The 14,481-nt window shown below is 42.3% G+C and overlaps 1 protein-coding gene and 1 long non-coding RNA gene across 2 annotated transcripts in view; both read right to left on the reverse strand.

The window, feature by feature from the left end:
* The window catches only part of LOC146783514 (uncharacterized), a 1,638-nt gene extending 690 nt beyond the window's left edge, over positions 1-948 (reverse strand). Inside the window, exons 1-4 of the long non-coding RNA XR_014970466.1 lie at positions 737-948; positions 545-648; positions 375-455; positions 137-213 (exon numbers count right to left, since the gene is read on the reverse strand). This is a non-coding gene — a long non-coding RNA (uncharacterized LOC146783514). The remainder of the gene's footprint in view (positions 1-136; positions 214-374; positions 456-544; positions 649-736) is intronic.
* Positions 1-7,970, reverse strand: part of LOC146783513 (uncharacterized) — a 17,120-nt gene extending 9,150 nt beyond the window's left edge. Inside the window, exons 1-4 of the mRNA XM_085632842.1 lie at positions 7,950-7,970; positions 7,553-7,707; positions 7,361-7,464; positions 7,191-7,271 (exon numbers count right to left, since the gene is read on the reverse strand). Of these exons, the coding sequence (XP_085488968.1) occupies positions 7,191-7,271; positions 7,361-7,464; positions 7,553-7,707; positions 7,950-7,970 (361 nt within the window). The remainder of the gene's footprint in view (positions 1-7,190; positions 7,272-7,360; positions 7,465-7,552; positions 7,708-7,949) is intronic.
* Between the last annotated feature and the right edge of the window lie 6,511 nt (positions 7,971-14,481).

The following is a 14,481-nucleotide window of genomic DNA, read 5'->3' on the forward strand; positions in this document are numbered from 1 at the left end:
CCAAATGTGCCGATGAAGCAAAAGCTGCCAACCAGAATAAAGAGAATCTCGTGAGAAGGAAAGAATTAAATGAAAAAATGGAAAGGAGAAGAGAATAAAGAATGAAGAAATGAAAAAATGAAGAAACTACACCTACTCAGCAACAAGTAAAATGGAGACACCGCTTGATGTAGAACCCAGGGCAGTAATATACTCTAAGGGTATTCCAAATGGCTGCGGGTAGAGAGAAGGGAAAGCAAAAATGAGTAATCTGCTAAACAGACTCAATGGACAGACTCAATGACCTACGCTGTGGGTGGGAGACTACAAATAGGATAAATAAGGACTGGGGAAAACAGATATTTTTTGACAAATAGGTATTGAATAAAACCAACCTATAAGTAGGATGATAAAGCTACAGGCGGTCTTGAGATCCTGGCGTGGAATGAAACAGCTTGACTGGGAGCCCGAATCAGCTAAAAAAGAAGAAATGGGGCTAGTTTAAGAGGGAGGGAAACCATAATAACTAACACAGTGGCACTGAAAGGGGGGGACTCCGACTTACTCAAGAAAACTCGGTATTGGGAATGCAGGACCGGAAAAAGCAGATTCGTAATGTGGTCACATCCCAGGCAAGGAAGTGGATGCTGCGTAAAGATTGGGTATACCCTGGAATAAAGGGAAAACTCCAATTAACTAAAAGACAAAATGAATATACTCGGTCCGGCCGTAAGAACGTCGCTAATATACTATTTACCTGCAGGAGGATAGAAGAAACCGATAACGAGTGCCAACAGGGGCGGTGTCCGTATCCAAAGGCTCTCCGACAAGAATGGCCGGGACTGAGGATATAAATGTAGAAAAAAGCCCGGGAAAATTTCTCTGAAGAAGGAGGGAGTGGAGATTGAACTGCTGGTGAACGCCAGGCAGCGCGGTGAAGGTAAATAGGTTCAATCGTCAGAAGGAAGCCGCCATGTTGGAGATGGTAAAGAGAAATAAAACAAAAATAGAGAGATACTGGTAGCAGTATCATAATACACACACATGAGTGTAATGTTCTATGCGGGATGAGCTATGTTCAGCATACGGATGCGTGAGAGAAACATAATACAACAAGAGTAGTAGAGGGGTGTGTTGATGGAAGATAGACCTACCTGTAAAAGAACGGCCGCCATGTTGGAAGTAGAAACCAAAAATGAGCCAAGCATACAAAAGTGCCGGTGGCATGTTAGATAGACACTTACAGAAAATAAAGATACTAAACAGAATAAGAAGCATAAGGCTAAAAGGTGCCTGGGGATAATAAGGTGCAAAGAGTAGCGGGGCCAAGTATCATAAATAGACGGCCTGATGAAGACCAACAAAGGTATTAGCCCAAACAAAGAAACGGTTCAATTACTGTACCCTAAAGTGCAGGTCGCACCTCTCCTAAACAAACTCTCACCTATCTCCCTAAATATTAAATTCAAAAGAAAAGCTGTTTAGCCAACACAGTGTGCAACCTTACAACCCCCACCGTTTCCCGGGGGCGATCCACTTGATCCAAAACTTTTTAACCCACTGAAGGTCGCACCACCTTATAAAGTCCAAATAATAATGTCCATCCAGTGATGTTTAAGTTTTCAAATCTTGCTCTTTATTCTTCTTATAGTATGAAAATTCATAAACAGCCAACGCGTTTCGTTCTTAGGGAAGAACTTCGTCAGGGCTGAAAAAACATTTTAAAAACACATATGTAATACCAGCTTCATTAAAAAGTTTTATAAAATAAGCATAATACAATTACATTGTGAATCAATCACAAAGACCTATAGACACAAGTTATGGATAGCATCCAGCTAATAAATTCCACATGGTGTGATTGCATTACAGGCACATTAGCCCAGTGACACTCGCCGTGAGGAACAAGTACTATACTGAAGGACCAACATATACCACAATGTCGTAATGACCGGAACACCTGTGGTCCCGCTCTATGCAGTGCATAATTAATATTCTACACTACAATGAATCTTTTGGTAGGTGCATTTATAACAATTACCTTTTCTTGTAAGAATCTAGAGGGTTTTGGAACCGTTATGTTCAGAGGAAGCCATGTCTGGTACTAACTAAAACAGGAACCCTGAATGAGTGTTTCTGAAATGTTATTATTGACATCATATAATAAGATGCTACTCATATAACTTGCCCCATCAGGAATGTGTACATGAGATAGTAAGGACTATCAATTGAACTTTTGAATGTTATTTAAATTGGAATGCACCATTTTGGACAATGTGGAATTTATTAGCTGGATGCTATCCATAACTTGTGTCTATAGGTCTTTGTGATTGATTCACAATGTAATTGTATTATGCTTATTTTATAAAACTTTTTAATGAAGCTGGTATTACATATGTGTTTTTAAAACGTTTTTTCAGCCCTGACGAAGTTCTTCCCTAAGAACGAAACGCGTTGGCTGTTTATGAATTTTCATACTATAAGAAGAATAAAGAGCAAGATTTGAAAACTTAAACATCACTGGATGGACATTATTATTTGGACTTTATAAGGTGGTGCGACCTTCAGTGGGTTAAAAAGACCAACAAAGGTATTGATAAGGAGCAGATTTACAGAAGCGCATTTTCCCAAGGGATGTGTTCATTAAGGCCGCAGTCAGCTGTCTTGAGAGTAAACATCCAGAATACTTCTCTTTTTTTCCTTAATGCCTCAGTGTTGTTATCTCTGGGAGTCAGTACTTTTTCTACAATAATCCATTTTATATCCTCAATCTTGTGATTTTTAGCAAGCCAGTGTTCAACTAGAGGGGCCCCTCTACGTTTATTTCTGATTGAGGATTTGTGTTCGCTCAGTCTTGTTCTAAATTCCCTGCTTGTCTCTCCTACATATCCTTTGTGGCAGGGGCAAAGGATAAGGTAGATGACGTTAGATGATCTACAATTAGTCATTTCTGTGAGGTTAAATTTAGACTTTCCCCATTCAAGTACACTGGAAGTAATGGCAGACTCACAGGCGTGGCAATTGCCACACCTATGGTTACCTAACACCGGATTGCTGCCAGTGATAGATTTTTGCACCCACTTATTGGTGTTATTGAAGTGGGATTTCACTAAAGAATTGCGTAGATTCTTATTGCGGCGAAACGCAAAAATCGGTTTGGGCATATTGTTGTTAGGGTCGCCTGTGTTGAGGATATGCCATTGAGAGCCAATGATTTGACGCAATTTGTTGTCAAAATTGGAGTGGCGAGTAACACAAACCAGTTTTTGTTCTTCAGTGTGGGTTCTTTGTTGCAAGAGAGCCTCCCTGTTATAATGTTTGGCTCTTTTGTACGCATCTCTTATCACTCTATGTGGATATCCTCGTTTGAGTAATTTGCCTCTAAGGTCATTGGCATGAATTTCAAAGTTGGCCATGGTGGTACAATTCCTACGTAATCTGAGGAATTGACTGAATGGTATGTTATCTTTTTGGTTACGTGGGTGATAACTTTTGTATTGAAGCATGGTGTTTCTTGCCGTGGGTTTGGTATACAGTGATACCTCAATTTTGCCTTCTATGTTATGAATCCATATGTCTAGAAATTCAATCCGTTCCTTACTGATGTTAGCACAGAATTTGAGATGGCTGTCACAAAGATTTAACCAAAGAATAAATTCATGAAGGTGTTCTTCTAGGCCATCCCAAATAAAAAAAAATATCGTCAATGAATCTGCTCCAGTGTTGAATATTTTCAAAAAAAGGTGCAATTTCATTGAAGATACAGCGCTCTTCAAACAAACCCATATAGGTATTGGCTACATTGGGTGCACAGGCTGCTCCCATGCTTACGCCTTGGATCTGTTTATAGATTGTTTTATCAAATTCAAAGTAGTTTTCATTAAGTACGATAGCTAGACATTCCAGAATGAAAAGTATGTCTTCAGTGCCGCTATTCTTTTCCAGATAACTTTTTACTGCCTCTAAGGCTCCTTTCTGAGGAATATTCGTATATAATGCTTCTATATCCATAGAAACCAAAAAATCTGTATTGGGGTTGAACAAAAGTCCCTCAATTTTACCTATTAGGTGGCCCGTATCCTTGATATATCCTGGTAGTATACTGACTAATGGATTTATGAATTTGTCAACGTATTTGGATAGTGGCTCTGTAATGGATCCGATAGTAGATACAATAGGTCTGTATCGGGGATTTGCTGTGTTTTTGTGCATTTTTGGTACTCCATAGAGGACTGGAATGTTAAAATACTGTTTATTAAGGTAGTCAAATTCTTGTTGACAAATAGAGCCTCTGTCCAGAGCTCTCTGAGTGATTACCAGTATTTCCTCTTTTATTCTATCGCTCGGGTATGAGTTGACTTTGTGGTAGTGTTCAGGAACTTGTAGCATTTTAAGTATTTGTGTTCTATAATCTGTACTGTCAATTAAAACAATCCCGCCACCCTTGTCACACGGTTTAATTGTGATTTGTTGATTTGATGATAGATCTTTCAGAGCCTTATATTCCTCATAGTTCAAATTGTATATAGGTTTAGGTACAAATTTGATAGAATTTTGTATTTTAGTATAAACACTCTTCTCGAAGATGCTGACTTCTGGGCCAACTTGATCTAGGGATGGTGTGAAACTAGAATCCGGGTGTAATCCCGTTCTGTTGTTGGTCTGAGTGGGAGTTATTTGAGAAAATAATTTTTTAAGCCTAATTTTTCTGAAAAAGGCCTGTAGGTCTTGGTTAAGTTCAAATTTGTTGAGTGTGGTGGTCGGGACAAAAGATAGACCACGAGTTAGCAAATTGAGGGCATAGTTGTCAAGCATGGACTGTGATAGATTGAAGATGGGTATGGTTTCCATACTATTGGAGTATGTTATTGTCTCCAATATTGGTTCCTTCTCGTTTGGAGATATTGTGGTTGATTCTCCGAGTATTGGTAGTGGTGTTCTGGATATTGGTATTGGCCCCTTCCTTGGCCTCTGTATCTGGATCTTGGTGTCCCCCTGCGGTTCCCCAAAAAACGACTACCTCTATTAGAGTTTTCAAATGGAGTTCTCCTATTATTTATACCTCCTGATGGACCCGGGGCGCTTTCACTATCCGATTCGGAGGTATCGGAGAATGTAAGTATCTTTTTGTTAGTCCAAAATTGGTAATCTGCTTGCTGACTTTGTTCCTTTCCTGTGTTGTAATATTGGGCTCCTAAGTAAGGATATACTCTTTCCTCGGAAAAATAGCATATATCCTTTTTGAGTTTTTCTGTTTTCTTTTTGACAAGATATTCACTGAAGGAGTTAAGTTCAAAATTGACTTCCTCTAGTTTTTTCTTTGCATCTTCTACTGGATTGTTTTTCTTAAGTAATTCCTCTATTTCTGCTATTTCTTTAAATAGGGACTCTACTACTTCCCGAGCTGTTTCAATAATGAGGATCATAAGATTTCTCGAGCATCTATTTGCAATTAGTGACCATTTTTCAAGGAATATCCTAATTTCTACGAATAAGCCTGGTATATTTCTTATTCTTAGGCCATTTGGTATGACTCCTGCTCTAAGGTATTGGAGCATGAAATCTGCATGAGATTCTGTTCTTTTTGCTTTCTTTTTAAGATTTAGTAGTTTAAGCCATTCATCATTATTGGTTTTGTTAAAGGTAAATGGACGATCAGAGGAAGTGTCTTGTCCTAGTAGTTTTGAAAAATCTTCATCACTAAATCCAAATGTTTTGATGCTATCCATAGGGAGAGGGAAGATATATCACCTGGACAGAGGGGAACTTACAAGAAAGATGGAACAATAAAAAATGTGGCGTGGTCTACATGAAGAACTACCAGAAAATATGGAGAAATATATATAGAAATAGGTGCACAGAGAGGAACAAATCGTGTTATAGTGGAGCAAAAAAAACAAACAAAAAAAAAACTACAGTGAATAAGTGATGCTAAACAGGCTCCAGCGTAGAGAACACAGCGACCTAATACCCTCACAGCAAAGTGCTGGGACAACTAAATAAACATAAGAGGGTCCCTGATACTAGGGTATGAGAAGAGGAGGGCAGGGAAAGCAACACAAATTAAACAAGAGCCTCTTCTCAACAACTAATTATACAGTGGGGAGTATCTCCACAATCAATGTACAACAACAACCATGTACCACAGAGTTGAATTTGTAATTCACAGTTTTATTAATCAAAATATATATATTATTTTTGTATTTATCATTTTATCTTTGAAGACATACAATTACACATACAAATAGTCATGTGTTAATTTGGTCACATCACCATCAAAGTTAAACGTGAGACAGAAACAGGACATATATTTTAGCAACAAAAAAAATAATTCATGTCTTATATCAAAACAAACAACCAAACAATGCAATGACCCTATATAACAGGGATATACATATAGAAACAGTGATACATTTCATAGATATGTACAATAAAATAGAAATGTAGTCAAGAAGAAGACAGACAAAAAACAAAAGACAAAAGCGCCGACGCGCGTTTCGGAGTAGGATCAACAGACCCCAAATTCCTTCGTCAGGGCGCAACAATCCTTTAGCGGTTGGTATGGGTATCAATATAATTCCCAACTAGTTCCATAGTCTCTTCTCACTGGAGAAAAATTTAACAAGATTTAGAGAATTTGTAATGGTACTTGTTTAAACAATCTGTGGAGACAAGGGAAACAACATATATAAAAAAAATTTAATGATTCAAACAAACTAGATCCAATCTATGGGGGAGCCATCATCACAAGTAAAGAGCCAACAATTCCCAAAATAGGAGAAAAGGTAAAATGGGTAACACCAAGTACACAAGAAAAATAGTGTATCAGTCTTATACCCAAATGTGCCGATGAAGCAAAAGCTGCCAACCAGAATAAAGAGAATCTCGTGAGAAGGAAAGAATTAAATGAAAAAATGGAAAGGAGAAGAGAATAAAGAATGAAGAAATGAAAAAATGAAGAAACTACACCTACTCAGCAACAAGTAAAATGGAGACACCGCTTGATGTAGAACCCAGGGCAGTAATTTACTCTAAGGGTATTCCAAATGGCTGCGGGTAGAGAGAAGGGAAAGCAAAAATGAGTAACCTGCTAAACAGACTCAATGGACAGACTCAATGACCTACGCTGTGGGTGGGAGACTACAAATAGGATAAATAAGGACTGGGGAAAACAGATATTTTTTGACAAATAGGTATTGAATAAAACCAACCTATAAGTAGGATGATGAAGCTACAGGCGGTCTTAAGATCCTGGCGTGGAATGAAACAGCTTGACTGGGAGCCCGAATCAGCTAAAAAAGAAGAAATGGGGCTAGTTTAAGAGGGAAGGAAACCAAAATAACTAACACAGTGGCGCTGAAAGGGGGGGACTCCGACTTACTCAAGAAAACTCGGTAGTGGGAATGCAGGACCGGAAAAAGCAGATTCGTAATGTGGTCACATCCCAGGCAAGGAAGTGGATGCTGCGTAAAGATTGGGTATACCCTGGAATAAAGGGAAAACTCCAATTAACTAAAAGACAAAATGAATATACTCTGTCCGGCCGTAAGAACGTCGCTAATATACTATTTACCTGCAGGAGGATAGAAGAAACCGATAACGAGTGCCAACAGGGGCGGTGTCCGTATCCAAAGGCTCTCCGACAAGAATGGCCGGGACTGAGGATATAAATGTAGAAAAAAGCCCGGGAAAATTTCTCTGAAGAAGGAGGGCGTGGATATCGAACAGCTGGTGAACGCCAGGCAGCGCGGTGAAGGTAAATAGGTTCAAGCATCAGAAGGAAGCTGCCATGTTGGAGAAGGTAAAGAGAAATAAAACAAAAATAGAGAGATACTGGTAGCAGTATCATAATACACACACATGGGTGTAATGTTCTATGCGGGATGAGCTACGTTCAGCATACGGATGCGTGAGAGAAACATAATACAACAAGAGTAGTAGAGGGGCGTGTTGATGGAAGATAGACCTACCTGTAAAAGAACGGCCGCCATGTTGGAAGTAGAAACCAAAAATGAGCCAAGCATACAAAAGTGCCGGTGGCATGTTAGATAGACACTTACAGAAAATAAAGATACTAAACAGAATAAGGAGCATAAGGCTAAAAGGTGCCTGGGGATAATAAAGTGCAAAGAGTAGCGGGGCCAAGTATCATAAATAGACGGCCTGATGAAGACCAACAAAGGTATTGATAAGGAGCAGATTTACTGAAGCGCATTTTCCCAAGGGATGTGTTCATTAAGGCCGCAGTCAGCTGTCTTGAGAGTAAACATCCAGAATACTTCTCTTTTTTTCCTTAATGCCTCAGTGTTGTTATCTCTGGGAGTCAGTACTTTTTCTACAATAATCCATTTTATATCCTCAATCTTGTGATTTTTAGAAAGCCAGTGTTCAACTAGAGGGGCCCCTCTACGTTTATTTCTGATTGAGGATTATGTATATAGACCTGTACAGAGCGTACATTTTTTGCGCTCCGGTGGCGTTGCGCCGTTCACCATATTTACAAAATGGCTATAAGTCACTTAACGTGACTTAACGCCATCTTGTAAATATGCCCCTTTCGGCAGCAGTCCGCTGCGGCAAAGGGGCGGGCTGGGTGTTGCAGTGGGCGTTTCAACGTAACACCCATTGCTTTTTGAAGGTGCCACAGATTTACAAGGCTGGGACTGTGGCAAAACTGAGGCCAGGATGCCAATACGAGGAGAAATTCATAATTTATCCTCATTTTGTGCTCTTTCTATGTTCAGCACACATAGAAATAGCAAATCGCCATTATTGATTGTTTATGTGCTGGAAGGTGTACCCTTCCTGCCAGGGCCGGACTGGCCGTAGCGGGCACCGGGCAATCCCCCGGTGAGCCGCACGGGTGGGGGCTGGTTTTGGGCCCCTGGGGGCCGTTTTTGTTACAGGGCAGTTTTTGCAGCATAGCTGCAAAATCGGCCCTGTAACAAAATCGGCCGAAAACCGGCCCTGGCAAAGAGCTCAGCGGCACCCCAACCCCCCGGGGGGCCGGCCGAGTACTTTGCCAGGGCCGGTTTTGGTTCCCACTCCGGCCCAACTTCCTGCACATAAACAATCGCCCCTGTAGCGCAGGCACCCTTGCAACATGGCGCAAGGGTGCCTGCGCTGGTGCTAGGCAGCTTTTTAAGAGCGCCAGTGCTAGGGGAAACAAAGGGGTGTGCCCCTTTATCAGCACATCTCTACGTTTCGAAAATGTCGGAGCGTGGCATTGCCAAATTTTCTTGAAAATATGCTCCTTGGTTGCTGCGCTGATTTGTACTAGAAATTAGTAAACCTGTCCCCATAGTTTATGGCTGTTTAATATCGGTACAAAACCTTATAGGTATTCAAGGGTGAATTTTGATTGTTTGCATTAATAAAAAAATAAAATGTGGAACAACATTAGTTGCAACTTTATTTTTTCACAGAACAAAGACCTAGACTTGGGTGAATGCAGATACAAGAAGCTAAAAATAAACGTGGATTCATACTGTCAGAATTAGCTAAAAGAAAACTATCCCATAAAACAGAGAGTCCTTTATATAATGGATAAGTTATTATTATTAATACAGTGTCAGAAATACCTAGTTCCTATACAAGGAAATTGTTTTCTTAATTTTAAGACAGTGTTTGCTTATTTCGAACTTCTGGACATTTGTAGTTGGCCTGTTCTGATTACAGCAAATAGTATTTCTTGTCGAAATGTTGTCCTATTGGTCCCTGGAATTATGTTCTGTACTTTTGGAAGGGATGCCTATCTAGGCCTGGGCTACACCACTCGTTGCAAAAAAAAAAAGAATCTTACCTGACCTGATATCTATATGTTAAATATAGGTTTCCGTCAGAGTTATCCTGATATCTATATGTTAAATATAGGTTTCCTTCAGAGTTATCCTGATATCTATATGTTAAATATAGGTTTCCGTCAGAGTTATCCAGTAACCAGAGGAAGGTGGAGCAGAGGGACCTTGTCTGAGGCTGTGGGTTCCCAGGTCCTAAGCATGGGAGCTTTACCTGATTGCCACAAAATGGCTCATCAAAGATGCTTTCTATTTTTGACTTCATTGCCAAGATATTGATCCAGGTGAAAAGATGTTATTGGTTCTAGCATATGATCGAGGCGTCAGTCTTCGATCCTACCGCCAGTAGCCTTTTTCTCTTAGTGGACCCAGTTTTGCGTTTTTGTCATTTGCTTAGTTTATTATTCTGTGCCGTTCTGGCTGAGATTTTGTTATTTGTTTTAGAAATATGTATTTCTGTCTCTTCCATATTGAGGGGCATACTTATTAAGGGGCTTATTTATGAGCCCCCTGCGATACTTTTGCGCTGCCGACGCATCACTTTTTGTGACCCAGCGGTGGAATAAACAATGCTCATGTTGCGCCATATTTACAAAGTGACGCATCTAGGCAGATGCGTCACTTTGTAAACCCCCGCACCACATTATACCTCTGTCAGGTATAATGGATGTAGGGTGGGTGTTCCCCCTCAAGAAACCCTTGTAGAAGTGGTGCAGTGATATTCAGATGCCTCATGGCAGGCGTAAAGGTGATGAAGTGCAATGGAAATACGCCACCCCCATGCATTGCTGGAGTTTCGCCATGCTTATGACACAACTCCAGCAATGCATGAGTTTTGTGCCAACAGATACGTCAGGATTCCTGAGGCATCTGTCATTCCTTGCGACATGGAGCACCGTACAGTAAATACGGCTCATTCATGGTGTCGCAAGAAGACGGCTGAAATGCCAGAAACCGGTCCTAGGAAGCTTGTTTCCGGTCCAGGGAAGACATGGCTTGGCAGTTCGGGCTGGACTGTTCCCATGAGGCACAGGGTCAGACTGATTTGCATATGGCCATGTCTGAACTGAGGTGGCAGAGTGGGCTAAAGAACGGTGATGGATTAAACCCAGATCAGTGGACTGGGGGTGAGTGCTTGCAATGTTCAACACTCCGTCCATTATTTCCTTTGGTTTTTGCGTCGCAAGAAGGACAGCCACGGCCCGTATAGGGCGTGCCACCGGGTGGTGACATGGGGTGGGGGAGGGGCAGGGTGGGGGGTTGTAAAATGCGGCATACGGACGATTTCAGGTAAGTAACGGAAAAAAAAACGAATTTTGTTGCGCGCGCTGCATCGCATTTCCATGCACAGTAACACCCATGCTCCACCAATGGAACGCCTACCACTACGATGTGTAATGCAACAAAACTCAAGCTCAGGCTTTGCGTTACATTTCTTTACAAAGTCAAACAAGGCATCTCGAATCACCCCTTGTGTGGTTTTGTAAATCGTAACTAAGACATTGCGTTGCCTTCGTTGTCCTGTGCGACGCAATGACAACTCAGAGGTTTAATATATCTGGGCCGGAGTTTTTAGGTTTCACATGCATGTCACTTGCGCCATTCATGGGGAAAATATTTTATTCCATGCATTGTTTAAGGCAGCAGTTCTTAACCTTTTAACCACCACTGGTGACCCCTAATGATTCACTACTGGAAGCCCAGACCTTCCTGTGCAATGTCTACAATTTGAGCCTCAAATTAATCCATAAAAACACAGCAAACAAATACACAAAAGATCAAATAATGTATTTAACTTACCAAACAAAGAATACAAAACTTGACATTTTAGTATGAAGGTTGGACCATTTCAAAATGTAATTTCCATTTGTAAAAGATGAAGGGATATTCTAGAGTCTAGCATATCACTTTGTATTTCTGCTTCTAATGCATGTTCCCTTGTTGTCAGCGCATGCCAGTGTTGGAGTTGAGGCCACCGACCATCCATACTAGATTTAATTTGTTCTAGTTGTGCTGCTCCCATTAAATCAAGATAAGGATTTATTTAAATTTTTAGCCTACAATGTGAAATTCATTCCTATTTACAGGGCATTTTAAATATTTTAATTTTAGATGTTGCTTTTTATGTATACATTTGTATTAATCTGCTGATATTATTTGATATCTAAAAAAATCGTGGACCCAAGGAGTAGGCATCCCAGACACCTGAGGTCCGTGGACCCCAGGTCCAGGTTAAGAACCGCTGATTTAAGCGTCTTGGGTCAGTACTGGGAGCATTTTACAGTATGCCGCCAGCAGCTTGGTGGTATTTGAGAATGAGCTCTGAAAAATGGATTCCGCAGAAAAAGGGTTGCTTTGTTGTCTGTGGCATCCATGTTTCAGATGCTTTTATCATCGTGTTTTCCCCAGTTTCACATTGACTCTCATCAACTGACTACAAATCAAGCAGCCATGTTGAAACAGTATTCTACATATTCTATTTTTGTTTTACCACTCCATAATGGCTGCCATGTTAGGTCTGGCCTAGAGTCCTCTTCAGCTTTGTTTGCCTGGATCATATTTTCCCCAAAATCCTTATTAAAAATCATATGTATACATATACATACATAAAGGGCCTTTCGGTCAGCTCTCTCAATCCACTGATTTGTTGAAGTTCCTTTTACCATTTGATTCTGCCCACCGCAGCACACAACACGGGGAAATGGTTCAGTCCTCTTTATTCATTGGCTGTCTTGTCCTGTAAGTGAAAGCAGTTTGCCTGGTCATGTGTGTGTAACCACTATAAAATAAGTGCTGTCCAGTGCAAAAGCTTTATTTTATTTTCAGACTCAGACAAGGTGACCATCTGCCTGGAAGGAACTTCAGTTCCAGTTTTTTTTATGACCAACTTTATTGAAGGTTTTTTGGCAAGACACCTAGGGTGCCTATTACAATCTCTGTTGAAAAGCCTCCGACCTGAGGTCGGAGGTTTTCCGACCGAGATCGTCGGTTTCACTTACGACTGCCTAATTACAATTTAGGTAGTCAGAAGTGAAACTGGGCGGTCAATCCAGCTGGCTTTCGACGGGCTCAGTAGTAGGCCGGCTCGTAATTCATATGGTTGGCATTTTACGCTGTCCAGATTACAATGCACGGTTTCTGGCAGGCTAACCATGCCGGGCTTTCTGACTTGGAAATCCTGTTGGAAAGCGTGTTTGATTAGTGACCTCTAGTTGGGGGTCGAGAGGGGGCACCATAGGTGCCCCCTTGTTGATCTGTGCACCATGTTACAGGCACGCTGAGGAACCTGCCATGAGGTCCAGGGATGAACACAGCCTCCCATTTCCCTATGGGAGCTTGTGCTACAGCTGGTTTACGTCAGGTTTACGGCTGTAACACAGATGCCATAGGGAAATGTGAGTATGTGACGGGAGATCGGTTGGTCTCGTTTCTGCAACGATGTCTGCCCGATATGGTAATAAGCCCCATAGTATCACAGTTCAAAAGAGCAAGCCCAGCCATCAATATTGCAAAAGCCCAGCCATCAATATTGCAAAAACAGGGTGCGTGGCCAGCAGCCAAGGAAAATGGCCGCCGCCTAGAGGAGTTCCGGATCTCCACAAGACTCCCTAAGCTCCGCTTCACTTATCCGCATATAAACCCGACTGCGCTAACACGTGGCGGCATCGGAAGGAGATGGGCACCAATCGATCTGCCCGCGGTGAGCGGCGGCTGAAAACTCATTGAGATCTGCCATGACGAAGGACTGCGGGCTACATGCCATGCCAAGACCGTAGCCTCAAGTGATCCGTCAGCCCAAAAAACCGGAACCACGTCTTCCCTCCACTACAATGCACACAGAAGATACACTGCCCATTCCAACGGCAGGCGCTGATGTACCTGATGGGCGGGGTCCCATTCTGACCTTCGGGACCTCCGGAGGACTTGCCCAAAACACCACGCGTCGGCCCACTGCAGTGCCCATTCGGAACTCACACGGCACGACTGTGAGAGACCGGGAGAAGGTGCATGACCGCACAAGCAAAGACTGCACTGGCGGGGGTTCTGGCTTCCTGGCGGGCCATATATCCTCTACCAAAAACAGTGCAAATTGGCACTCCTTGGGTGCATTACGAAGGAGCCCATAACCTGACGGGCTGCAGCTTGCTCCTAACCAGGGACAGCCCCAGCTGCTCATCCAGTGCAATTGAGAAGGGGGAAGACCCACCAGGCTGAGGCATCAAGAAGTACCGAGTTCCCCCCTCACCTACAGAGCTCCCATGCACCTGGGTTCAAGGAGCAAGTGTGGAGCCAGTGCGCACCCCGAATAGTTGTGTACTCCCTGAATAACGAGGAAAGGCGCATGTGCGCTTGCACTCAGGGCTCAGGGGGATAAGGAAACCTAGCGACGCAGCCCCCTAAGCGCACTTCATCAACGAGCCACCGAGCAGTGCATGACCCTTGGGGTCGGAAACCCGAAAGGCCGTGTTCGACAGCTACTCGCACAGGCAGGCAGGGGTGAGTACTACTGCCTAAGTTGTCACCGACACTCACATGCTGCAAGTATCTGTCATAATGGGAGGATGGGGCCAGCACGTCACACATCAAACCAAATTAGACAAGTACGCCTGCAATAAGCCAAACCAGGAGCTACCGGACCAGGCGACAACATCGATAGAAGAGCATATCGCAACAGACGGCAAAGAAGTCGCGCTCCAAGATATAA

This window comes from Triturus cristatus, chromosome 11, assembly GCF_964204655.1.
Source record: "Triturus cristatus chromosome 11, aTriCri1.1, whole genome shotgun sequence".
Taxonomy (NCBI): Eukaryota; Metazoa; Chordata; class Amphibia; order Caudata; family Salamandridae; genus Triturus; species Triturus cristatus.